This window comes from Halichoerus grypus, chromosome 8 (genome assembly GCF_964656455.1).
Source record: "Halichoerus grypus chromosome 8, mHalGry1.hap1.1, whole genome shotgun sequence".
In the NCBI taxonomy this organism is placed as follows: Eukaryota; Metazoa; Chordata; class Mammalia; order Carnivora; family Phocidae; genus Halichoerus; species Halichoerus grypus.
Genome location: NC_135719.1, coordinates 4,302,691 through 4,328,615, shown reverse-complemented (window position 1 = coordinate 4,328,615; position 25,925 = coordinate 4,302,691). Strand labels below are relative to the sequence as shown.

Here is a 25,925-nt window from a genome sequence, read left to right as displayed (position 1 = left end):
GCAGCCACCTGTTAAATCACACTGGGACACTGGCTCTTCAAAAAGCGGAAACAAAATACATCCTGACCTCACGTATAAAAATAGGCTCTAGATCTGTGTGGCACACAGATTTTAAGGTCCTCCCCCACAATCCTTGCCTCCTGGTGCTCACGCCGTTATGTAATCCTCTTTCTGTGAGTGTGGGCAAGACCTGAAACTCGCTTCGGACCAACAGGCGATGGCAAAGGTGATGGGGCTGTAACATAATCCCGTGATTGAGTTTCATTATGTAAGACTTGCTCTAGAGACTTTTTTCCTGGTGGTTTTGAAGACATAAGCATCTGTGTTGGGAGACCCCCTTGGCCAGGAACTGAGGGTAGTCTCTCGAACTGAGGGCAGTCCCCAGCTGACAGCCAGCAAGAAGCCAGGGTCTCAGTCCTACCATCCCAAGGAACCGGGGACACACCCGGGCTTATGACAACGACCTGACATCACACATCACCATCCAGGGGCTCAGGAGTCCCGCTGGGTCCTCAGCCCATCTGGGTGGCTCCCCACCCACATGGCTTCATCTTTTCAAATGTTCCTCCCACCTGTTCTTTCCTCCTCTCTGAACAAAGGAGGCAAACAAATATTAGTTCAGCGAGTGCTCTAACTTCTCTTTCCAGCCTGCTTCTCCCACCACGCTGACACTCACAGACCCCGTCCCTCCCGGCTCCCATGCGTGACTGCTGCCTGTTCCACCTACTGACGAGTGTCCCAGCCCCTGACGGCCCTGCCTCCCCACCTTAAGTCCCTGGGGCCCACCAGAGCCACCAGGGATCAAAGGAGCCACTGAAGAAACACAGTGCTCCATCCAAAGACTGGATGGGATGGCAAGGAGGCCACCTGCAGGCGGGCAGGGACGTCACCACCTCCAGGGTGTAGCCATGCTGCTGACCCCAGCTGCCCGCCCAGATACTCGGCTCTATAGCTTGCCAAACTTTTTCTAGAAGGGGCAGAAATTAACTATTGTAGGCTCTGTGGGCCATATGGGCTCTCACAACTAGTCAACCCTGCTATTGTAGCACAAAATCATCCATATACTATAAACAAATGAATGAACATGGTTGTGTCCCGATAAAACTTTATTTACAAACACAGGCAGCAGGCAGGATTTGGTCCCCTACCTCACCTAACTGAGAGGGGCAGTGAGTGTGGGAAGTGTCCTAGGGCTTGGCCTCTCCAACACCTTGAAAACTGCACGTTACACCTCATTTTTAGGAGAATCTCCTGGGACCCTCTCAGGGGTTGCCGGACACCTAACAATATCCTGATATTCCAGCCTAGTTGAGCCACGCCCTTGACTATGGTATATCTCATAACCTTTAGCCTTGAGAATGACAATGGACTCCAGTACCATCCCAGACCGAGCAGAGACTTGCCCTCATAATCCCTGGCACAAACTGGCCAAACACCACTAAGCTTTGGGAGGAAGGACAGACCTCATGTCCTAGGAGACACGTCTCCTCCCCCAGTGCCCGTCATCACGGGCCCCTCCCTCAGTCCTACTCCACTGTGGTTCTTTACGGCCCTATTGTCCCAAAGGCAGCAGGTAGGGACACTCACACAGGCAGACTGGAGGTCACAGCCCCACAGGAGAGCCTCCAACCTCGGCCACCATCCCTACCGGCCCTTGGGTCCTCAGAGTAGCTGTGGACACTGGGGGACACCAGTTACCGAGATACACTAGACACTTGTCCTGAACTCTCTCTTCAGAAAGAGATGCTGGAGTCCACACCCGCCTGGTGAGGGCCCACAGCTTACTGCCCACACCAATCCCGGGGCCTAGCACGTGTCAGGGGGCGTCTCTCAATCCTCACCTGCTTAGAGTTGGTCAGGTAGAGCTTGGCTGCCAGATTGATGACCTGCAGCTTGACAATGTCCTCCTCTGCTGTGAAGGACTTGGCCATTTTCCTCAGGACGTCAGGTGCAATCTTGGGGACATGCTCACAGTACTCGCCGATGAGCCACAGGATGCTGGCTCGGGCCATGGGCACCTGCGGGTGTGCGAGAGGGGTCAGGACTGTGGTACGTGTGGACATGTGGGTGGGCATGTGGCCTGCCAGGGAAATGGCATTCCTCCCATCTGTGCTGGCCCATGAACTGTGGGGCTCTCTGGAAATGGGCCAGGGGGTTGGTGGGAGAGAGATTAAAAGGTGAGCATTTCCTGGGCAGCGTCTCCCTTCTTCCCTAGGGGTTCACTAGCATGGGCAGAACTTTCAAGCCCCAAAGTCAGTCCTGGTTTGGTTTACAAGACTGATTTTCTAGCATTTGAATTCCACGTTATTCTTCCTGAATCTTCAAGGAATGCCTTATTTGAACGTCCCAACTTAGCAGTGCAATAAAAAACATGAGGTTTGTCAATCGGCCAGGCTCGGCCAGAGCTTCAGAGAACACATGAGTGGTGGCACAGGCCCTGGAGCTCAGCGAGGGACCCTCAAGGGGAAAGCGAATCTTGGGCAACACGTGAGGGTCACCTGGTCCCCCCCCTTCCACCAGCAGACCTTTCAGAGCCAGTATGGAAGGTACGGAAGTGGATTTTATTAAGGCTAGAATGTTTAATTACAGGGTTTTAAAGTCATGGGGAGGCTGCTGGGACGGGAGGGAGAGCGGGGTTCCTCCCTCACCTGGATGTTGTCTGTGAGCTTCGCCAGGTGTTTGATGATCTCCCCGTGCTGCGCGGCCTGCATCTGCAGCAGCTTCTTGATGACAACCACGGACTCCGCCACCACGAGCTCTGTGGGGGATGAGCGGGGGGCCCCGGGGCGGTCAGGCGGCCGTGCGCAGGGGGCGCCCAGGCCTGCAGTACCCCCAGGCCCTCGGCTCTCTTCCACAGCCCCCCGCACTTCTCCAGTGGCCCTCAGAGACGTAGCAACACTTAGACGCTAACTGAGGCGGACGGACCAACGAACGTGCGCTGTGCCCGGACAGACAGGCGGACGCCCTCTGCTCATCACAGCTGCACGCGCAGACAGACACTGACCGTCACGGTTGGAAAGCAGCTGCACCAGGCCATTGAGGCAGGTGTCACGGACTCGGCCTATGTTAGTTGCACAGCGTCCGATGGCCTGGATCGTGGCGGCTACAAAGTCCTTGTCCATGCTGCGGATGTAGGTCTGTGGGACACCACAACAGAGTGACCCCCTGCTGGCACTGACCCTCCGTGATTCTGCAGGCTTGGGGGTGACCTTCCGGGAAGGCTGTCTCCCCTCATTCAATGACTCGTCATGCCAGAGACTAAACTCTGGGAGAGGGAGCGACACCCTTACCCATCATGCAGAGATTCCCTGGCCCAAAGCCAGCAGAAGGCCCTGGGAGGGGGTCTAAGACAACCGTTTCTCTGCTTCCGGCTCTTAAGAGAAGGGGGGCCCATCAGGACAATCGTCACTGAGCACAGGGTGCTGCACGGCAACTCTCTTGGGTCCCTCTCCTGGGAGCTGGGCCCTGGCCCGTACCTGGAATTCCCGCAGGACAGTAGGGATGTTGGTCTCGCTGGCCAGGTTGGTCAACACTTCCAGCTACAGGGAGGCAGAAAACGGGCAGGGTGGCCAGTGGGCTTTCTGTGCTCTCATAACCCCTCATTCCAAACACACTGCACAGACCGGAAAACAATCCTACGCACAGCCCTGCATCACCCTTAAACTGATGAAGAAAATGAGATTGTGAAGCTTGTCCAAAATGCAGGAGGACCAGTTTGCCTCTTAAGTGGATTCCCTGACAGAGTGTGCTTATGGACAGCATGAGCATGTCACCTCTCCACCTCCACTGAAAACAAAGCCTCCTATTGCTATTAGGATAAAGAGCAACATCCTTACCATGGTCTATAAATCCCCATATGAGCCGACCCCTGTCTACCTCTGTTCTCACACTGCTCTCCCCCTTGCCCTCCATGCCCCAGTCATATTGGTCTTTCGTCAGACCTCTTCCTGCCTCAGGGCCTTTGCACATACTGTTTCTTCTGCGTGAAGCAGTTCCTGCCATTCCTGTCCCTGCATTTGCCTAGACAATTCACGTTCATTTCTCAGGCCTCAGCTCAAGCCTCACCTCCTGGAGAAAAGCTTCCCTGGTACCCGACTAGATCAGGGCCTCCTACTCTATGCTCTGACAGCCCTCTGCACTTCTCTTTCTTACCTTATTTCTCAAGTGGGTTTTTACATTTGTTTTGTGATTAGCTCCTCAGTGTCTCCTCCTCATCCCACTAAACTGTAAGCTCCAAAGGGCAAGGTGTCTGATGAGTTTGCCATCTCTCGTACCCCTAGATCTAGCTGTGACTGATACATAGTAGATGTTCAGAGAGTCAGGATTAACTGCTGCTGAATGAAATTACTCAGTAATGAGGAGGCAGAGCAGGAATGGAATGTGGGTAGGGGCTCCTGACACTTCTTCTGTGGGTGTATATTTGCATGAAAGCCTGAGGGGGTAGATGTATGGGGAAAAGAACATTGTGGGTGGAAGACAGGAGACCACAGTGGGGGCAAAGGAGGAATTCTGGAGTCAGCAGGACTGACTCTGGGCTAGGGACTTGGGTCTACATTTTTATAAAATGGAGATAATGTGCGCTTCCTGAGTTTATTATGCAAATCGGGTTACTTTACATGTGAAAAGCGGCAGATGTCCAACAGGTGATAGGCCAAGGGCAGTTCCCTTCCCACTCTCACTGACCCGGCTTCCTGAGCCACGGTGGCCACTGTGGATATCTGAGGGTCGGTGGGGGTGGGGGTGAGGGTGAGGTGGAAGGGCGGCCTGCACGTCTGTCCATCACTCACCTTCAGGATCTTGATCTGGGTCGGGTCGGTGGATCTGATGTAGAAGCTCTTCAGGTAGGGCTCGAACATACCCTGGCAGGAGAGAGGCAGCCCCAGGGAGCTCCATCGCAGCCCTAGACCTGCCTCGTTTCCGGAGCTGCCCCAGCTCTCCTGACGCCAGGCGCAGGATCCTGCCGCAGCAGTCCTCCCGCCTCCCTCTCAGATCTGACCGCGTCTTTCTTCACCGGGTTTTCCTCCCTCCGCGGCCCTCAGGATCCAGGCCCTGCTCATCCTCCTGCGCTTGGGGTCCCCCTTGCCACACTCTGCACAGCTAAGGCATTCCCCTTCCTGCCTTTCCCCGGGGCCGCCCACACCCACAGGGGCCGCTCCTCCGACTGCGAGCGCAGGACGTGCTCACCCGGCGCTTGATGGACATGGTGGCCACGTTCTGGAGCACCACGTACTGCACCTCACTACGGAGAGGACAGGTCAGAGGTACCCGGGCCCCTCCACCCGGGCAAGGGGCAGCGAGTGGAGGGAAGGGAGGTGGGCCAAATAGGAGGGAGGGGAGGGCACCAGTCGGGGGAAGGCAAGAATGGGGTCAGTGCGGCGTTGGGGGGGAGGTGTGGGGCAGAATGTGTGCCCCCGAGGTCGGAGAAAAGCTGGGAGGGCCTGCCCACCCCTCCCGAAGTGGGCAGCGCGGGTGGAAGCAGGTCAGCCCCCCGTGTGGGCGGGGCGGGTCAGCCCTCCCACCCCTCCCCGTGTGGGCGGGGCAGGCAGCCCCCTGTGGGCGGGACGGGGAGCCCGCCCCCAGTCGGGGCGGGGCGGGGGAATGCCTCCCGTGTGGGCGGGGCGGGGCGGGGGAGTGCCCCCCGTGTGGGCGGGGCGGTGCAGCACCCGTGTGGGCGGGACGGGGAGGTGGCCCCCTGTGGGGGCGGGGCGGAGGAATGCCCCCGTGGGGGCGGGGCGGCTCAGCCCCCGTGGGGGCGGGGCGGGGGAAATGCCCCTGTGGGGGCGGGGCGGTGCAGCACCCGTGTGGGCGGGACGGGGAGACGGCCCCCTGTGGGGGCGGGGCGGGGAATGCCCCCGTGGGGGCGGGGCGGGGAGGCAGCCCCCTGTGGGGGCGGGGCGGTGCAGCCCCCGTGGGGGCGGGGCGGGGCGGACGCGCACCTGTGGCTGCGCAGCAGGCGCACCAGCGCCTTGGCGATGACGCCCACCTCCGCCTTGGGCGCCAGGTGGAAGTAGAGCTGTGCCACCGCCATGACCACGGCGGCGCTGCGGCTCTGCAGCAGGGGCTTCGTGTTGCGCAGCAGCAGCCGGTGGTCGGGGTCCATGACGTAGGGCTTGCGGGCGGGCAGCGCTGTGGTGGCCGCCTCCTCCGAGCCCGGGCCCTTGGCCTCATCCTCTTCCGAGCCGTAGAAGGCTTTCTCGGGGTTCTCCTCCAGCAGAGATTCCTAGGCGGAGACGCAGACGTGGGGGGAGGCAGTGGACGCCTCCTCCTGGCAGCCCTCCCACCCCCGCTGCTAGGGCCCGGGCCCACTCACGTTCTGGGTGGGGCTCAGGAACTGCGTGCGCGCGTAGCGGGTGAGCATGCTGATGATGACCACCTGGCCCCACTCCTCCACGTCGATGAGCAGGTTGCAGAGTTTCCGGTAGTTCTTGTGAATCAGGTCGATGCGCTCCGGGCAGACCTCCTCGAAGGCCATCACCACGCTGCCCGCCACCAGCTGGGGAACGGACAGTGGCAAGAGAGGGTGAACAGGCAGGGCAGAGGGCCCCTGTGCCGCTCCTTCCCACCACCTATCCGTGTGTGCCCATGTACACACCGTGGTCTTGTCGGCCAGAAGCTTCTCAATGACCTCGATCAGCTGGTCCTTCTGGTCAGAATCCAAACTGAAGGAGAAACGGTTGAGAGGGATTTGCCCCTCCCCCCATCTCCAGCCTTCCCAATATCTGCCCAAACTGTGCTCACCACCCCCACCCCAACCTTATTGGTAAAGAGGTGTGAGCGGCCACCACCACTGTCCTCCATGTCTATCAGTTCCCCAAACCATCTTAAACCATCCAAAGTATAAAAGAAGAAGGGCAATCTGCAAGACTTGGGAGAGCCTGGGGTGGGCCGGGGGCTTGGGAACCACCCCCCCGGAGGAGTGAATGGCTGGGTTGGGGCATACCTGTACAGTTTAGGGATGGCGTGAGCAGCTGTTTTCCGTACATAGGGCGACATGTCCGAGGCAGCTTCTTTGATGGCCAGCATCATGATGGGCACGATGATGGGCACCCGGATGCTAGAGAGGACACGCAGGGCGCTGGCACGAATCAGCTGGTTGGGGTCCTAGGAGCAGAGGTGGAGGCAGAGCCCTGAGAGAGCCCAGTGGCCTGATGGGAAAGGCCACGCCTATGGAACTTACTGTCTCTAGCTACCAGCAGTTCTTGCCTCCCTGACCCCCTGAACCATGTGCGAGTGCTAGGGACCTGGGAGGGACCACTTGAGGGAACTGACTCTTGGCCCCCGCTGCAGAAATCTGACACCGGAACAGTTGTGGCCATGGGTTGCTTCACTTTCAGGAAAAGTAAAAATCTTCTAGAATACCTAAAGTTCCTGAAACACCTCCTGGTCCTTGGGGCGGAGTTGGGGGAGGGGGGTGTCTTTGTATTTATGCCAGAGGTGACTGCCCGCAAATTCAAACTGGCCTCCTTTCCAGAGTTCATCCTTAACACTCCTTTCCCCCAGCAACCTCCCAGAAATTGTTCTTCCTCTTCCTCCAGTGTTTAAAATAGACAGGTGCGTAGGCCCCTCCTCTTTGCTCCTGTTGCATCCAATACACACCCAAGAAGAGCCTTAGACACAGTACATTGCAATCATGGGAAAGCACCAGCACCATCACCAGCTGTGAACTGCTGTGAATTTTAGAGAATGGTGGACAACGGGAGAGGTGCTGGCACAAATAACGTGTAGATGCCTCCCCGATGTTCTAAAACGGGGAAAGAGAAGATCCATGAAATGACAGTACACGATGATGGTAATCCCTGTCAAAATTCTAGAACTGATTTTTAAGCACATGGTTTAGAAGCACTTATTTAAAAAGCAGCAGTCTGTGTTTGTTTAGAGTCAAATCACATCCTAGCTACTGCTCTAACCTATTTTTTCCCCTTTTATTTGGAAACAATTATGGATTCACAGGAAGTTACTAAAAAAACCATTTTCCTTTTTGATAGAGTAACTAGACTGGTCGATATTAACACTGTGGATCTCGATTTCAGCAAGGCATTGGTGGGAGTCTCGTAGCGTTTCCTGGCTGGCCGTTTTTGATGCGGGCTTTTTGTTTCACTTAATATGTAAGCATTTTAAGAGCAGAACTCATGTCTATTTTGTCTCTATTTCCATAGCCCTTTGCACATGAAAGGTGTTAAGAAATTTTTCTGCTATTGAATAAGATCCTTTCTAACAAGATAAGAAAATGCCAGCTGACTGTACAATTAGGTGGATCCACAACTTGGTGAAACAGTGTACTTGGGGAAGGTTTATTAGATTGGCATCAGCCTAGAAACATGATACACCATGGGACTCAGTCTGCTGCCCTGCTCTGTGCAGCTTATCAACATTTTGGAGGAAGACACAAAATCAAGAGGACAAGAAGAGCCTCAGACACAGTACATTGCACTCATGGGAGAGCACCAGCACCAGCTGTAAATTGCATTTTTAAAGAATTAAAATTTAGAATCACCCTGAATTGGACACTGTGCTAAACCAATAAAATGAACTGTAATAGGGTTTCATAGGGGATTCAAGGGACCAATTGCATTAAGACAGCAGGTAGGGAGACCTAGATTATCTGACTGCCCACTGGAGGTTTGTCTGAATTGAGGCAACCACATATGTGGGCTGCTAAGAAAGCAAACACAGTCTCAGCCTGGGTTGATAAAAAGAAGGGAGAATCCTTGATGGAAATGAATGGTTCTAGTGTATAAGCGAGCCCGGAGTCATTAACAACAGAAGGAAAATGAGTCTTAGAGGAACACATATATCATGTGATACCATTTACAAAACAATATTATATATTATTTAGGAATGCATAAATGAGTAGTAAGAGAATGAATGCATGCACATGAATGATAAACAGGAGAAGATACACAGGGGGCTCTGGCTGTTGATAAATTTTTCATTTCTTGTGCTTGACATATAGATATTCATTATATTATTCTTTGTGCCTTTTGTGCATCCAAAATAAATTTTTAAAAATTATAGCTATGGAGGTTTTGATAGACTATAATGCGATTATTGCTAATAGAATATAATGGTTTAAAAAAGAAGTTGTAGTTGCAGTGAAGGAGTGACATCTTGGTCACTGGGGATGGCGGGTCAGATATGTTCTAGGGCAAAGGTTGGGACGCTACAGCCCTCAGGCCAAATCTGTCTCCTGCCTTTTTTATCAATAAAAACTTATTGGAACCTGGCCAGGCCCACTCATTTATGGTTTCTTACACACTTCAAGGGCAAAGTTGGGTGGTTGCAGGGTTGAGGCTATGTGGCCTACAAAGCCTAAATTACTGTCGGCAGTACATAGAAAAAGGTTGCTGACCACTGTTCTAGAGAAATCATTGCATTGATTGGACTAAGGGGGCTCTGGTTTTCTAAAAGGGGAAAAGGGACAGACTGTGAAAAGGGTTAATACAGACTGGTAGGTACATGTGCAAAACAACTAGAACGGTTCTTATAAAATGATTTAACCCTGATTCAAATCAAAAGATCAGTTGCCAATCTAGATAGATCGAGCCTATGGTTTTGACTCTAAAAAATTAGCCTAGCCAGATACGCAGCACAGGAATACCCAGGTGTTGCAGGTATCTGCCAGGGGCCGTGCTTGCTCCCCCGTCTCAGAGGAGCAGACCTTGTCGGCCTCTCCTGCTGGCCGCAGCACAGTGACCCAGGGCTGAGCCCGGATCTGGGCAGTCCGCTCTCAGGCTGCTCAGCAACCTCCAGAACCAGCTGGACATGACAAGGTGAGCTGGACCCTTCAGGGATGCTCTCACAGGAATGTGAACTAAATGTGTGGAAAGACTAGGGGAGTTAATGGTTGTCATCTGTGCTGAAAATGCTGAAAGGAGAGAGAACAGAATGGCAGTGATATTGGCTTCTGCATCCTTGAGCTAGACCGGCCAGAAAAGCACGCAGTGGGGACTAGCACGCATGCATGTCATATGCAAAACAAAAGGTGACAATATTCAGTTTAAACAGTATGAGGGGATTCAGCCCCCCACGCCATTCCTACTGCCCCTTCCCTTAGATGATTTCTTTTTTTCCCTAGGGAGGGGGAGAAATGGGGGGGGGAGGGACAGAGGGAGATGGAGAGAGAGAATCCCAAGCAGGTTCCCCGCTGAGTGCAGAGCCCGACGACATGGGGCTTGATCTCATGACCTGAAATCATGAGCTGAGCCGAAACCAAGAGTCAGAAGCTCAACCGACTGAGCCACCCAGGCGCCCCCAGGTGATTTCAATTTCTACATGCCTCCAAGAGCCTTTCAGTACAACAAACGTGATCCAGTCTCTAAAAGTGGGTATTTTGCATTCACTGGGGCATCTAAGACAAGTCAACTACTTCTGGTGCCAAACCGAGGAACTATCAACCTTGGGGCGCCTGGGTGGCGCAGTAAGTTAAGCCTCGGACTCTTGGTTTCTGCTCAGGTCATAATCTCAGGGTCCTGGAATCAAGCCCCGCACTGGGCTCCCTGCTCAGCGGGGAGTCTGCTGGAGATGCTCTCGCCCTCTCCCTCTGCCCCTCCTGCTCACTCTCTCTATCTCTCTAAAAAATAAATAAATTTAAAAAAAAGAAGAAAGAAGAAGAACGATCACCTTGTTTCAACTCTAGAGGAATGACCTGTTGTACTGAACTCACTGGAAATGGACAGTCATGTGTTTATGGCGTCTGCGCTGACTTTTGAACCCAAACCCCGTGTCTGAGGCAGCTCTCCTACAGGGCAAACTTTGTTGTTTTCCTCTGGGTAGAGCTCATTTGTTTTCAACAAACGCTTTTGTCCTCCGTACCACGTTCCAAAGTCATTGTTCTCCACAGAAACCCAGACTAGGAGCCCCAGCCGGAGCCAAGGCTGTGACCCGCAGAGGCGAGGAACCGGGTCAGCCGCGCCCTCAGAGTCCTGTCTTAAGGAGGCGGACTTCTGCCTGGCTGTGGGCCACCATTCCTTTACACCAGTGGGCGAGGGAGCCCCGGGCTCTCCACGTTTAGGGGCTTGAGTGGCTCCTGTTTGCGGCAGCCATTCACAGGCCCCTCAGAGGAGGAGGGACACGGTCCCTGGGCCCCCACTCCATGTCTCATGCCCCTTCTGAGCTGGCCTCCACCCTCTGAGGGTCCCGCTGGTGCTCTTCTCTGACGCGGACCCTCCCCACGCTGGGCAGGTAGGAACGGGCCTCCAGGCTGTTCCCCCAGGCACCCGCCTCTCCCTGGGCCTGTGGCTCCAAGCCAGCGTCCACAAGCCCTGGGCGCCAGGCAGGCAAACTGCGACCTCTGACCTTGAGGCCCCGTTGGAAGGTGGAGATGGACAGCAGGGCCAGGTCCTGTTGCTCTTCGGCGTAGCGCACCAGGTACACGTAGACAAGCTTCTTCACCTGCGGAGAGTGGGTTTCTCAGCGGGACTGGCGGCCCCCCCATGAGATGTGGTCACCTGGCCAGCTGTGGTCGCGCGGACAGATGCTTCCAGTGCGGGGAGAGCGTCCCCACTGTGCCCCGGGTCCTTCACTCGGACCCATGTCTGGTTCAGGGACATACAAACAGTGTCTTCTCCCGAACCGAGGGCATTCTGAGCAAGTCAGGCCCCCGGGGGCTGGATTGTTCTCTTCCTCACCCCAAGCGGCGGGAGTTTATTCCTGATGGAGGTGGGCGTGGGAGATCCCTCCGGGGGGGGGGGGGTGCTCACCTCTATGTTCTTGCAGGCCACGTTCTTCACCACAGCAGGAAACAGGTCTGAGGCATTCTTTCCCCGGGCGATCATCTGGGTGCGGGGGTCAAGGGAGGGGGAGGAAGAGGGAGGAGGCCCACACTTATTAGGGGAAGGTCCACAAGGAGCCAAGGAGAGCTGCTCTTTGATCCCTGCCCACCAGGCCTCCACCCCGAGGACCCCCTTCCCCACTCACGGCCACAATCCTCTTCATGGCCTCCAGCTTGAGGGAATCCTTGTTGGTGTCTAGCATCTCCTTCAGGTCGTCATGCCTGGTGGGTGGGGGAGACAGAGGAGGTCAGCAGAGGGGACGAGGGTGGGGGTGGGGGTATCCGTCAGGAGGATCCAGGCAGAAAACAGCGACATGGGCAGGGGACTGGGGGTCAGGAGAAACGTGGGCCAGCCCATGGTATGGGTTGACTTGGGTCCCCCTCAAAAAAGATAACGTTGAAGTCCTAACCCCTAGAACCCCAGAATGTGGCCCTCTGGAAACTGAGTTACGGCAGTTGTAATTAGGAGGAAGTCACACTGGAGTAAGGCTGACACAGTATTTCTGGTGTTCTAAGAAGACAGTGACGTGGAGAGAGAGACACAGGGAGAATGCCAGGTGACGACAGAGGATTGGAGTGAGCCAGCTACAAGTCAAGGAACACCAGGGATTGCCAGGAAGCCACCAGAAGCCAGGAAGGGGTGAGGAAGGATCCCCCAACAGGTTGCAGAGGGAGCATGGCCCTGCCGACACCTTGATTTTGGACTTCTAGCCTCTGGCTCTGTGACAATACATTTGTCGTTCTAAACCACCCGCTCTGTGGTTCAGCTGTACTCTGTTACAGCGGCCCTAGGAAACCCGTACAGCTGGGGACCTAGAGCCAGAAGCCACGAGGAAAGGTTTGGGGTGGGAAAGGTATGGACCCCGCCCAGAAAATGGCCAGTTGGAGAGATGGGAAGGATCTGGACCCAGTGGAAAGGTGTCGGTGTCCAAACAGGAGCAGGATGTCCTTGCCCCTGCCCAGGTGTGTTCCCAGGCCCGGACTCCACAGACTGATCTAACTCCGAGGACTGGAGGGGTCCCAGGCGCTCCAGAATCTATTGAGATTTTGGCCTCAGCACAAAAGCCAGAGCTATCACTTAACATTCAACAGTGATTCCAGGAAGTTATAAAACCCTCCTGGGAGAAATAAATGAAGATTTGAATACATGACCCCCTGCACACAGCTGAAGGGAAGAGAGGGCAAGTGTATTTGTTTGCTAGGGCTGCCGTAACAAAGTACCACACATCGGGTGGCTTAAACAACCTAAATTTATGTTCTCACAGTTTTAGAGGCTAGAAGTCTGAGATGGTGTCAGTGGGCATGGTTTCTGCTGAGGCCTCTGTCCTTGGCTTGTAGACGGCTGTCTTCCTTTATCCGCACATGGTCTTCCCCCTGTGCATCCTGTCAAATTTCCTCTTCTTATAAGGACACCAGTCAGACTGCTTTAGGGCCCTAATGACCTCATTTTAACATAATCACCTCTTTAAAGACCCCTTCTCCAAATACAATCATATTCTGAGGTACTGGGGGTTAGGCCTTCCACATAGGAATTTGAAGGGGACACAATCCAGCCTATAATAGCAACAGAAAGGAAAATATTGGGGATATGGCAAATAAAAATTTAATATTCAAAATAAAGTACTGATACCAATTTAAGGTTTATATCCAGCATTCACTGTCAGGACTGCTGCAAGCATATCCACCATCTGCTTGCCCCTCCAAGTAGACATAGCCCTGAGCTGTTGCTCCCCATTCCATGAGTGGAATATAGTCTGGTATTCTTTGGCCAGGTACCCTTCTGCAGTGAACAACCTGCCCAACCATACTCAGAGGTCTAAGGGCTGGTGGTCAAAGAAGTGAACAGAGAACTATGAATAAACTCATAGAAAAAATGTGTCTACACACAGCTGATACAGCTGTGGGACAAGTGATGTACTCATGTGTTGCCAAAATGGTTCCAAAATGTGGTGAGCAGCTGTGTGTGGGGTCCTGCACGGTTCTCTCATCTCCCAGATGACACCCTGATAACCCACAGCTTTCGACCCAGGCAGGAGAACCCAGTCTAGAAAGGTATCACCAATGGTAGAAATTAAAAAGCAGTGAAACATTTAGAAACCATAGAAAATCAGAAATGAGAGGGAGCAGTGATAGCAGGGAAGAGCGTGACGGCAGTCACAGACGGGCAAATGGGAGGCTGATGCCGAGAGATGAGTAAGCGATGAAAGCTCACAGGAGGAGAAAAACCGACATGATACACGCCGAGTCCTCGGGCTGCATTCTGCACAAATGCCTGAGTGCCTACATACATTCAGAAAGGACGGAAGCGCTGCTAAGAAATGGATGTTCCGAGGGATTTAGGAAGCGTCTTTCCTGAGCAGATTTTCTGATGGAAAGCGAAGTAGAAAGATGATGTTTTCCAGAACGCAGAGGACTTGCTGGCTGTCACATGAAGGCAGAAGATGTCCAGCCCCAGCCATGTTGATCTAAAATTCTCTCACTTGAGGGATGCCCCCCAAATCAGAGGATCCTCTCACTCTCCCAAACACAAATCAGGTGGTCAATTCCTAAGGGGCAGAGCTCAGGACAACGGGGGTATAGAAAGAGGGACAGACCATGCAGCCGGGCCTGGGCAGCACCGGGGCTGCGAGGAGAATGAAAGCCGGGCACCACCATCCCCGGTGGACAAACGCACACCACTGAACTGCCGGGTTCCTCCACACGTACACCTCACGGTCAACTCACCTACACGCCCCAACACCCCCACCGACACCAGCACCATCCACACGTGCCAGACACTCCCGTATGTCCCCTGCAGACTCACCTGCGCCCCAGACATCCCCACAGACGTACCCACACCCCCAGACACACCTGTTCCCCCCCAGACACACCTGCGCCCGACATCCTCAGATCCCCACATCCCCACACCCCCACAGACACACCCCATAGATAGATCCACCACCCCAGACACATCCGCACCCCCAGACACACACGATTCATATATAAACCCACGCACGCCCCACATGCCCCCTGCAGACACACACCCCCCGCCCCCAGAGAGACCAACAGCCACAGACACACACCTCACATCCAGACACTTCCCACAAACACACTCTCCACTCGTACGCCCATATATCCACCAGCACACACCTCACCTACACACCCCTAGACGCCCGCAGCCCCACACACATCCCCACCAGACCCCTCCGTTCTCCCCCACGCCCTCATCCGGACACGCACAAGCCACGCGGTGCACCCCCCACACGCACACTCCCCCCAACATGCACCACGTACACACACACCCTTGGGACTAGACTGGCACTCTGTCTCACTCCCCAGTGCCCCGTGGGCTCCTAGTTGAGCTTCCGGAGGATGGATTTAGGCTTCTAGGATCAAACACGCGCAGCCTCATGGATCCTCCGGCCTCCCTCTGAGGGGTCAGCCTGCGGGGACCTCACCGGGAGCAGTCGGAGATCGCCCGGCCTCTTTAACTCTGGGTGTTCTCTAAAGCACACTTCCTCACACCCGGCTGTCCTCACCACTCCTAGAAATGCCACAGGCCCCTGTCAAATGCACACGCGCCGGGGCATCGCGGCAGCGCCCACACGCCCCCCCCCCCCCGGCCCTGCAGGCTCCGGGCCCCGGCACAGGGGACCCGAGAGAGCGGAGGGACCGTGCTATACAGCACACAGAGCCCAGGCGGGCTTGTTAAATGCCGCCCCGGGTCCCACGTCTTCACGGCACCAGCTTGTGTGCCCAAGAGCGAGAGGAAGCAAGGGGTACACAGCGACGCCCCAAAGCCAGGAAACACTAGCCTCCCGTGGTCAGATCGCCTTACACCGCATTCACTCTGACCCCGGGCCCGGCCTGAGGGCCGTCCAGCGGGCCAGCCAGGGCGCAGAATGCGCCACCGAGGCCAGACGCGCTCACCTCCCTCTCCTCGCCACCAGAATCCCAAACTCTGCGCCTTTGCCCGTCTCCAAACCTCCCCCAGAGCCCACTTTAGCCAGGACCCGGGAGGGGGGAAGGTCAAGGTGGGACCACAACACTATCGTCCTCCCCCGAGAGCTGCTGGAGTTAAGTTCACCCCCCTCATACCCTCCACCCCCACACTGTGCCCCTGACCCGCCCCCCGCACCCTAAATCCCAGCCTCGTCCCCCTCCTGAGGAGCTGGGACTTGGAAGAGCCTGAGCTGAGGGCAGCCGCCGCCCACTGCTTGTCTTCCCGGCGTCGGGGTGAGGGTCCCTGGGAGTTCCTCTGTACCTTAGCGGCTGGCTCTGGCTCTGGCTCTGGCCAGGCTCTGGGCAAGGTCCTTCCAGGGACGCTTCAGGGGATGTGTCTTCCTCCGGGGCCTGCAGCCACCGCAGCTCCTCAGGCTGCAAGGCCTGGTACCAGGGTGGGGGCCCGCCTTCAGGGGCGAGCACGGGGCTGGCGGCCTCCTGGTCAGCCCCACAGGCCCCTCTGCCCCCTGGCCTCCCCACGGCCCCCGGGAGCTGCAGGAATCGCTGCATGGGGCACCAGGTCCTGCTCTGAGATGAGACTGAGCTGACCGGGGAGCTGGGGATGCCTGTCGCTGTCCTAGATGGCCCGCCCCCGAAACTCAGAAACCAGACACTGGCAGGGAAGGAGGCTCCGGTTTCCTTTTCACCGCTCAGAGACAGGACTCAAGAGGGGATGGAAGGTAGGGACTGGGGACTAAGCCACCCCAACCTCCGGCCAGGAGGCGAGGGGGTCAGGGGAGAGCTGATCCAGACAGAGGTGAGGGACGCCCTCCTCACCTCCACTCTCCGGCCACATCTAGACCTCTGCCTCCCCAGAACTGCTCTTCCTCAGAAATCCGGTACACCTCCTGCCCACTCTGACCCGAACCCAGAACCAGTTCCTCAATTCCTTCCTTCCTATCAGCCTTCTCTGATCTCTACTTCCTCCCTCCCTGGCCTAGGCCCCCCGGGGCCTCCAGCCACTCTCTCACTCACACCCCTGGCCCTCCTATCCAGGTTGCCCCTACCCTGCCAGGAGTAGTTGGCTCTTTTCGCTCCATTTCAGACCCCCTCCAAGCGCCTCAAATCCCCACCCACAGCCTTGCTCTCCTGCTCTTAGAACTTGGCCACCTGCTTCTCACAGAAGATGAAAGGCCTCAGACAAAATCCCCTGCAGCTCCCAAACACCTGCCTCTCCTCTCCTCCTGCCCTCCTCCCCCTGGGCAGCAATCCTCCTCAAAGCCAGCTCGATCCTCCCACCCAGCTCCGAATGCCTCCGCCTCCCCCCCATCACCCAGGGGGCCCTGTGCCTTCAGTTCCCTTCAGCCTCCCCCACACTGCTGGCTCCTTCCCACCAGCAGTTAGACTTGCTCTTCCATCCTGATAATAAACAAAAATAACACAAATAACACAAACCTTCTTGAACTAATGATCTCCTCCAGCAACTCTTTTTTTTTTCTCTCCCCTTGACAAGCTTCCGGAAAGCAAATTCCCCATTCGCTGTGTTTTATTTATTCACCTCTTATTTGCTCCTCTACTCACTTTCACCTGGTTTTAGACGCTGATAAGAATTTAGGGCTGAGGGGCCATGATGTCTGCAACTTACATGGTTCAGCCAAAACTATTTATGGCTAGAGGGTTATATAAAACAAATATGGCACAATGTCAACAGTGGTTGGATCTAGGTGGAGGGTATTCATGTATTCCTTGTAGCGCACACCCAATTTTTCTGTATGTTTAACACTGTTCATAATAGAATGTTGGGGAAAAATAATCCAGCTCCCCCTCTTCTGACTTTGCCAGACTTGTCCCCCAGGACAGGAGGTGGGGAGTAGAGCAGGGCGGGGTTGACCTGCTCTTTGTCAAACCAACGGTCATGATTTCTTTCCCTTGTTTGAGTTGACCTTGCTGATCACTTCCTCCTCGAAACCACATTCTGTTTTCCTTCTCTCTTTGGTTTACTTTTTTTCAGTCACCTTGAAACACTTTCCCCCTGCATTCTTTAGGGTTCATCTCTGTGAGCTGTCTGAACTCATTTCATATACTCTCCCTGGGTTATCTTAACTTCCTTCTGTGGCTTTGATTAATACATATATGTTAATAATCTCTCCTGGAACCCAAATCCTAAGATCCAGCTACCTCCCAGGCTTGAATATCCCTCAGAGTTTACAATTTCAGCCTGTCAAAAGCAGGGCTCAACATTATTTTCACCAATTTTCTTGTAATCCCTTTATTTCCAATCGCTCTGTATGGTGCTACCATCTATCCAGTTACAAGAAATAGTAACCTGAGTATTATCCTTATCTTCTCCCCCCAGTTAATCATCAGGTCTGTGACTTCTACCGCCTCAACAGTCCTCAAATCCTCTGCCCCTCCCACAGGCTAAACCACCCTCATGTCCCCCTCCCCCAACTTCAACACCCCCTCGTCTCCTGCTCAAACCAGCACACCCCCAGTCTCTTCTCCACAATCCAGCCTGGAATCCTTCTAAAATGCAAATCTGCTATCACCTGCTCAGAACCCGTCAGCTCCTTGGCATCTTCCCATCCTCATTTCTGGTCGCTCCAGGGGCTTGCACAGCGATTCGGGCCATATTGTATTATTAGCACCTACAAAACCTGTGACTTGGCCACCTCCCTACAAGCTCCTTCCTCCGCCTGGAACATCCCTCCCTCTCCCCTCTCCCCGTCCTCCAGGGCCAGGGACCAGCTCCTCGCATCCCTCCGACGCTCCCACAACACGGATTCTTCCTCTGTGCTCCCCTCTAGAGCAACTAGAGGACGAGGACCAAGGGCCGTCTCAGGTTCACGCCTGTATTCACGGTCACGAGGATGAGAATGGACACAGCAGCCCCTTACAAATGCTTGTTTCAGGATTTACAAATAAACGAAAGAACCAACGAGTGAGCCAAAGGTGGGGGGCGGGGAGAGCGGGAAGTCCAGGTGGGGCTGAACTCCAGGGGCAAGGAGGGAAGCGGGAGTGTGTGAGCGCCGGCCGGATGGGAGATGGGGGCGCGAGCGTGGGGCCAGAATGAGGGAAATGGATTTGTAGGAGGGGCCGGGCCTGGCAGGTTCCGGGGGCACACGCAGGGCCGGCCTTCCCAGACAGGCCCCGGGCTCCAGCTCACCGACGCTGACCCCTCCCCCGCGATCGTCGGGAGCCGGCGGGCCCCGCGCGATAAAGGCGGGGAACCTGTAGTGCAAACCCACGAACTGCGGGCACGCCCGGGGCGGAGGGTCGCCCCCGCCCCCCGACGGCCTGCAGCCCCTCCCCGGGTCCCGGGGGACCGGCCGCCGCGGGAGGGGGCAGGGCGGGCTTCCGGTCCGCGAGGCCGGGGCGCTGTCCATGGTGCCGGCGCGCCGCGGGCTCCCTCACCGCTTGTAGTCGGAGGAGAAGATGCCGCCGCTCGCCGGGTCGTGGCCGTACTCGGGCTCCCCGGGGCCGGCGGAGCCGCCCTTGTCCTCGCCGTAGGCGGGGGCGGCCGACATGGGGCGGCCGGGGAGAGCGCTTCGCCGGGGCGGAGGCTGGGGCCGAGGAAGCGAGCGCAGGCCGGGCTCCGCAGAGGCCGCAACCTGCGGGAGCAGAGGCAGCGCGCGGATTTATCAATCAGGGCCGCGCGGTGAGGCTCTTAAAGGCACCGGCGCCTGAGGATCGGAGGGCGTGTCCGCGGAGGGGGCGGGGCTGCGCCCCAGGGGCTGGCCCCGCCCGCATCCCTCGGAAATCCCCGCCCCCTTCCCCCTCCCCGTGAGGGATCCTCCTGTCCTTTAGAGGGACCCAGATTCCGGGTCCGGGGGTGGGTGGAGGCCTCTGGACTGAGGGTGGGACAGCCTTCCGGGAGAGGCAGAGCGTCTTCCCTCACCCTCCCGACCACAGGGTCTCAGTGGAAGGGCCTCTAGGGGCTCCGCTCATTCCAGACACAACCACGGATGCTCCCCCGCGCGGTGGAAGGAAAGCCGGGGACTGAAGGGGGGGCTGTGTTACAGTGCTGGGGGTCCTAGAGCGGGAAGGAGGCACAGCACCCAGAGAACCGCTTCAGAGACCCGCTTCAGAGACCAAAGACGCTCTCTCTCCCAGCTCCATCTTTCCTACAAAATCTGGGCCCCTTGGATGGTGTCTTGGTTTCTCCTGGACGTGACAGAATTTAAGGAGGTTTGGTCCATGGGAGGAGACTGCAGCAGGCTGCAGGCAGAGAAATGGAGACTGAATAGAAGGGACAGTGAACCCCGAATTCATCTTTGCAAAAACAGTTTAATGACCATTTCTGAAGCCCCCATGCACACTCAGGAGGACATAAGATCACACCTAGTCCACAGTCAAATTCATGTCCACCGACACCTAGGAAGGAAGGGAGAGAGGGAAGAGGCTGGGTTAAGGTCTGGTGTGACAGCCAGGACTCCTGGATCATGTGAGGCCTCCAGCTCAGTTTCCAAGGCCCGAAGTACCCCCAAGGAAAGACGGCCTGGATCTAGAGAGAAAGTAGTGACCAGGTTTTGGGAAAGGGGTGAGATCTAGTTGGGCCCGACTTTGGGGCATTGGGTTGGATGGCTGCGGTCTCTTGGCTAGGCTTGGAGGAGGAGGTGAGGAGGGCTTGACTTGGAGAGCCAGAGTTCATAGGCCTGAGTCTTGATCTATAGACTAGGATCCCAATGTCTCCAGAACCAGAATTTGTGGGCCTGGGTGTAAACGGACAGGGCCCAGAAAGATGGCTCCATAGGTAGGTTCCACTGGGGGAGTGGAATGGGGGTTAACAAGGACCAGGGCAGCGCCTGGGTTTGGAAGTTGGTAGGCCGAAGGAAATAGATGTGCTCAAGATCTGTGAGCTGGGGTCTTCCTGGAGTGGGCCCAAAAGGGTTTCAGAGAAGTGGAACGTCGAAGAGTTGGCAGGCCTAGTTTGCTTCTGGGTGCTTTGGGTCTGGCAGAGTAAAATGGATCTTGAGTTTGAGGAACAAGGCGGGGAGGGAAAGTATGAATTTTGCAGCACATTGGTTAGCTGCATTTGTTAACTGGCTCCGGAGGCGGAGGCGGGGTGGGGGGTGGGGTGGGGTCGCGCATGGGTAACTGAGCCGCGCCGAGCTAATAGGACTGCCATCTATTTGCAGGGGCTCCAGGGTGGGCCTGGGGCCGAGCAGACGCAGCGCCAAGTGCACGCAGTTGCTGCGCGTGGGGTGATGGGGGGCGGGTCCGCGTCCATGGCCTCGCGCGCACGGCGCTCCTGAGCCACGCGGTCAACGCCGCCCCGTCTACGCAGCACGCGCCAGAGCGGCGCTGCCCCTGTTTGGATACAGTGCCTTCGCAGGGGCACAGAAACGCGCGAGGCCCTTGGCCGGCGACAGTCCTGCCTGCGGGGATGGCCCAACAGGTGCAGATCAGAGCCGGGTTAGGTCCTGTGACCCTAGCCCCGTGATCCTGCTCCCAAATCTCCCAGGAGCTGCGAGATGGTGCCCAAGCGCCCTTCTTCAGAGACCCGCACCTCCAGCCTGGGGCCTGCAGTTTTCCTTCTCGTGTGCCCCACCCACTGGTGGCGCAGGGCTGGGATGGGCAGCCTCTCTTCGCAGACTAGGGCCGGTGTCTCAGCCGGAGATACTCACCTCCAAAGTGGATGATCTCCCCGTGGCCGCAGTCCACGCCTACGTGGGCCCCGCACCAGCGTCCAGTGGGGGACAACAGCCTGAACAGGAAGAGGTCTCCCTCCAACTCCGCCGCCTCGAAGTGCTGACCCAGGAACGCCTCAGAGAGGAAGAACTTAATGGTGCTGACTGCCCCCGTCAGGACCTAAGAAGAAACAGGGACCGTCGCGACCCCTGGGCGTCTGCGCAGGCCCGGATGAAGGGCGAGCCAGTTCCTTCCCCTGGGCATCGGGTCAGCTGGGCCTCCCGGGGCTCAAGGAGACCTGACCTGGGGCCAGGCTTCACTAGCCCACCCGTGCCTCCGTGTGAACTCCAGAGGCCTGGACATCACGGATAAACCCTGCCCCGAGCCACCACTAAGAACCCCTCAGTTCCCAGCAACTGGGACCCCCTTCTCAGCCAACGTTTTCTTCTCATCCTGAATTCCAGCCTTCCCATTCTCTTCCCCCCACTCCCAGCACCCCTTCCTGAACCATCTCCCATCTTGCCATTCCCTGGAGGCAACACCGGGGACTTGCGTGTGCCCGAGTTGAGCAGAGTCCTGAAGAAACAGAAACCTGAGTGACATCTGGACCCAAGGCAAGCATCTCCTCCCAAGACTGAGTGGACTAAGTCCCCTCCAACAGCCTCGGCAGCAAACATCTATTGAGCAGAGGCTTATGAGATGCTTAATACAATTCTACAAGAGAGGTACAGTATCCCTGTTTGCAGGTTAAGGAAACTGAGGCTGAGGTTCTCCATTGCCAGAGTGCACACAGCTCTGGGTCTGGCCACCTTTACCTCCCTTTCCTCTATAAGGAAGTAAGAAGCCCCTTTAATTCAGGTTTGTCCTGTCACTGGGAACAGAGCGCTCTGGGTGGGGACTTGGAAAGATGGCCTCCTGGGCCATGCCGGGGATGTGGTCGGAGACAGTGCCCCGGAAAGACGGGCCTGTTGAGCACTGACCAACCCCAGGCCGGCAGAGGACCTGGGAGAAAGAAGCGGCCCACCACCCCCGGGTCTCTGGGTATCTTTGATGGAAGGGAGGGGCTTGACTCCAGCGGATTTGACAGCAGATGAGGAGCGGGGCTGCCCAAGCCCGAGCGGCAGGGTGCTAACCACTGGGTGCCTGCGCCTCTCCCATCCCCGACACTCGTGTGGCCTTCCTGGCCCTCATCTCCAGTCTCCTCTACTTCCTCCTGGTGAGTCTTATTTTCCCAGACTGGAAGCTGTGGGAGACTCAGGTGACCAACTCATCCCAGTTTGCCTGGAACTTCCCAGGTTTTAAAATTAAAAGTTGCACATCCCGAACCCAGGAAAGCCTGGATGGTCACCCCCTTCCACGTCCTTTGACTTAAGGAGACCACAGTCATGTGCACAGCCCTTTGGCCTTTGGTCATGCTCTCTGGCAATGCACCAAGTAGGGAGGGCACCTTGCTTCCTGCTTCCTCTCCCCCCCCCTTTATCATTAGGCCAAGTCGTGGTCACGGCTGTACCCTGGGCCTGTTGGGGCAGCAAGCATCCCACCTGGGGAGAAAAGCTGAGGACTTCCGCTCCAGTTACCTGGGATGTGAGTTCATCTAGAGAGAAAAAAAAAACACAAACCAGCTATCACCACCTGGCTGCTGAGCGGGGAGGGTTCTAGCGCTCGCCCCTCCACCTGTATTGCCCAGGGCTGTGCACTCTGTGGGGGGGGGGGGGGCTGTCAATGCATGGCTGTGAATTTGTTTGCCCCTGAGTCCGCAGTCCTGGACACAGGACTGGGAGACCCGAATCCTGGCTGAGTCACTTCCCTACGTGGGAAATCACATACACCACTTCCTCCCTGTGGGCCTCAACTTCCTCATTTGTGAACTGGGGCCAATAAGCTCCGAAGGCTGGGCATCACAGGCCCATTGTGAGACACTGAGAGCTCTTTGTGAGCGGGGCAAGGAGAGACGGGCAGTGTTTGCTGCTCTTTGGTCTCTCCTGCATGCGGAGTTAGGCATCAGGGGAAGAGGGGTGGGGAGAAGGCCTCTTGCCCAGCTCCGAGGAGAAGAACAATGGGCCCTCAGAGGCTGGCTGCCTCCCTGTGACCCCTGCCCCAGAGCTCTACGGGAATCACCCAGCTGGAAAGGCCCTGGCAAGCTGGGCCCCACCCCCGACTCTCCCTCTGAAAGTTCCCAGTGGTGGTGGGAGTCGTGGGGCACTTTGGCCACCATCAGCCGGGCCCAGGAATTTGAGTCAGGGTCTGGATGAGGTGTCCCTTCAGATAGAGGATCTAGGTCTACATGAGGTGCTCCATCCATAATAATATCTATTGCCAAAAAACTGTGCTAGAGTCCCATTTGGTGCTGTTATTGTTCCCATTTTACGGATGGGGGAACCAAGGCTTGGAGAGATTACCAAGGTTACAGCTCGTAGGTGGAGAAATTGGGATTCAACCCCAGACGGCCTGGCCTAGTGCCCTTGACCTTGACCACTGTACAGTACTGCCTCTCTCATGCTGCCCCTGGACCCCCCACCAGGAAGTCCTGACCCCTTGTATCCTTCCTGACCTGGAGAAACAGCAGCCCCTCCCTTTGGCTTTCATTGAACCAAGCCACCATTTTCTTTGTAAGAAAGGAAAAACTGTGGGCGCCTGGGTGGCTCAGTCATTAGGCATCTGCCTTCGACTCAGGTCATGATCCCAGGGTCCTGGGATCGAGCCCTGCATCGGGCTCCCTGCTCCGCGGGAAGCCTGCTTCTCCCTCTCCCACTCCCCCTGCTTGTTCCCTCTCTAGCTGTGTCTCTGTCAAATACATAAATAAAATCTTTAAAAAAAAAAAAAAAAGGAAAAGCTGTGAGCAGCACAGGACACAAAGCACCTGTCTCTTGTCACTGTCCTGCCTACTCTACTCCACTGGGGCTCTGCTGGGGGCCTCAGCTTTTCCTCCTTTCACCCTAAGGCTTTCGGGGGGACAGAATGATCAGTATGTGTCAGGCAGTCTCTCTGAGGCCCCTGCAGGACCTCAACCCAGTGGGGTCCTGTCACTGAGTGCAGACGTTGTGGGGCCATTGTGGAGGCCCTTGGTTCTGTGGCTGTAGTCTGACCTGAACTTCCAGCCCCTCGCGTCCCCCTTCAGGCTAACCCCCGACAGAGTTCCTCTGTGGGAAGAAAGGGTCTGGGGTCACCGCCCCTGGCTGTCACCTTCAGTCAGAACCAGGGTTGGGACTGCCTATTGGGGCAGACGAGGCCCTTCCCGTGAGCCCCCAGCACACTCTGCTCTGGCCCTTCCTGCCCTTACAAAGGGTTTGGTTACCCCCTCCCTCGTGGCACAGAGTAACCCCACCTGAATCCCAGCCCCCAACCCAAGCAGCTTACCTTGCAGTGGCCGCACTCCACACCTTGCTAGGTGCTCTCCTTCTGTGGCCAGAGCAGGGAGGACAAGCTGTCCGTCCCTCAGGTAGACAAGGAAGCCAAGCAGTAAGCCCCGGGGCCCTGTCTTGAGCATTAAGGCTGGACAGTTTGATAGCCGCACTCTCTCCTAGCAGCTCTGGGGGCAGGTGGCAGCCAGTGACTGAGGCTGGGGTCCGGGGTGGGTTATTGGTGCCCTCACCCACCCTCTCTCTCTCCTTCCTAATGTTCTGCCCCTACCCCACACCTGTGCTTGCTCTCTGAATGCATACTTACCCCCTCACTGGCCCCTAGGGTACCCAAGTGCCTCATCCCCACCCTATTGTGGTCTGAGAAACTCTGTATTCCCTTTAAACGTATTGAGACTTCGTTTATCAACTAACATATGGTCTATTTGGGTGAATATACTAAGTGCATTTAAAAATATTTATTTTGCACATTTATTCTAGAAATATCAATTGGGTCAACGTGGTTGATAATATTCAGATCATCTATGTCTTTACTGATTTTTTTGTGTAGTTTTTCTATCAGTTGTTAAGAGAGGAATATTAAAACTTCCAACTATGATTGCGAGATGGTCTATTTCTCCCTTTAACTCTGTTGAGTTTTGCTCTGTGGGATTTTGAAATGGTATTATTAGTCTGTGTTATTAGGCTGTAGTCTGACCTGAACTTCCAGCCCCTCGCGTCCCCCTTCAGGCTAACCCCCGACAGAGTTCCTCTGTGGGAAGAAAGGGTGAACATTTTATGAGTGTGATGTCTTTCTGATGAGTTGACCTTGTATCGTTATGAAAATGTCCTTCCTTATCTCTGCTACTACATTTTGCATTGAGTCTATTTCATCTGATGTTCTGTTCCCTATTTGCAGGTTCTATCTTTTACCGTCCTATTACTTTCAGTCTGTCTCTTTATATTGAAAGTGCAGCTCTTATAGACAGAATATAGTTAAGTCTTGTTTTATTCATTTTGGCAATCTCTGCCTTTAAGTTAAACTGTTTAGCCTATAGATATTTAATATAATAATTGATATGGTTGGACTTAGGTCTACCATTTTTTAAAAATTCTCCTTTTGATTTTTGTTCCTTTGTTCTCCCTTTCCTGTCTTCTTTGAACACATTCAAGTATTTTTTTAAGAATTTCATTCTATCTACTGATAGTTAGCTCTACCTCTGTCTTAATTTTGAGTAGTGTCTCTAAGTATTGCAATATACCTA

At 55.6% G+C, this 25,925-nt stretch overlaps 2 protein-coding genes across 5 annotated transcripts in view; both read right to left on the bottom strand.

The window, feature by feature from the left end:
- Positions 1–19,307, bottom strand: part of AP3B2 (adaptor related protein complex 3 subunit beta 2) — a 29,588-nt gene extending 10,281 nt beyond the window's left edge. Inside the window, exons 1-14 of one of the 4 annotated variants that reach the window (XM_036068722.2) lie at positions 19,106–19,307; positions 11,917–11,992; positions 11,700–11,774; positions 11,296–11,391; positions 6,941–7,101; positions 6,593–6,659; positions 6,311–6,493; positions 5,937–6,220; positions 5,185–5,239; positions 4,788–4,859; positions 3,477–3,539; positions 3,005–3,137; positions 2,649–2,758; positions 1,842–2,018 (exon numbers count right to left, since the gene is read on the bottom strand). In XM_036068722.2, coding sequence (XP_035924615.1) covers positions 1,842–2,018; positions 2,649–2,758; positions 3,005–3,137; positions 3,477–3,539; positions 4,788–4,859; positions 5,185–5,239; positions 5,937–6,220; positions 6,311–6,493; positions 6,593–6,659; positions 6,941–7,101; positions 11,296–11,391; positions 11,700–11,774; positions 11,917–11,992; positions 19,106–19,218 — 1,665 coding nt within the window. In that variant the 5' untranslated portion in view covers positions 19,219–19,307. Of the gene's footprint in view, positions 1–1,841; positions 2,019–2,648; positions 2,759–3,004; positions 3,138–3,476; positions 3,540–4,787; positions 4,860–5,184; positions 5,240–5,936; positions 6,221–6,310; positions 6,494–6,592; positions 6,660–6,940; positions 7,102–11,295; positions 11,392–11,699; positions 11,775–11,916; positions 11,993–14,058; positions 14,077–16,013; positions 16,277–18,857; positions 19,063–19,105 lie in introns of those variants that run through there. The other 3 variants (XM_036068724.2, XM_036068721.2, XM_036068723.2) reach the window with 3 other exon arrangements.
- A 315-nt stretch (positions 19,308–19,622) lies between these two features.
- LOC144382821 (uncharacterized) lies at positions 19,623–25,620 on the bottom strand. The gene is made up of 5 exons (XM_078078769.1): positions 24,680–25,620; positions 22,864–22,916; positions 21,319–21,502; positions 19,953–20,065; positions 19,623–19,724 (listed from the first exon to the last, which is right to left on the bottom strand). Exons 1-5 carry the CDS (start codon positions 24,807–24,809, stop codon positions 19,623–19,625), a joined length of 582 nt encoding a protein of 193 aa, XP_077934895.1. The 5' UTR covers positions 24,810–25,620.
- Between the last annotated feature and the right edge of the window lie 305 nt (positions 25,621–25,925).

Coding starts and splice junctions, on each gene's coding strand:
- LOC144382821 (XM_078078769.1), bottom strand. CDS start 24,809: ATGCTCAAGACAGGGCCCCGGGGCTTACTGCTTGGCTTCCTTGTCTAC. Junction 22,917..24,679: donor TGGAGTGCGGCCACTGCAAG/GTAAGCTGCTTG, acceptor TTTTCTCTCTAG/ATGAACTCACATCCCAGGTA. Junction 19,725..19,952: donor TTTGCAAAGATGAATTCGGG/GTTCACTGTCCC, acceptor TTCCCGCTCTAG/GACCCCCAGCACTGTAACAC.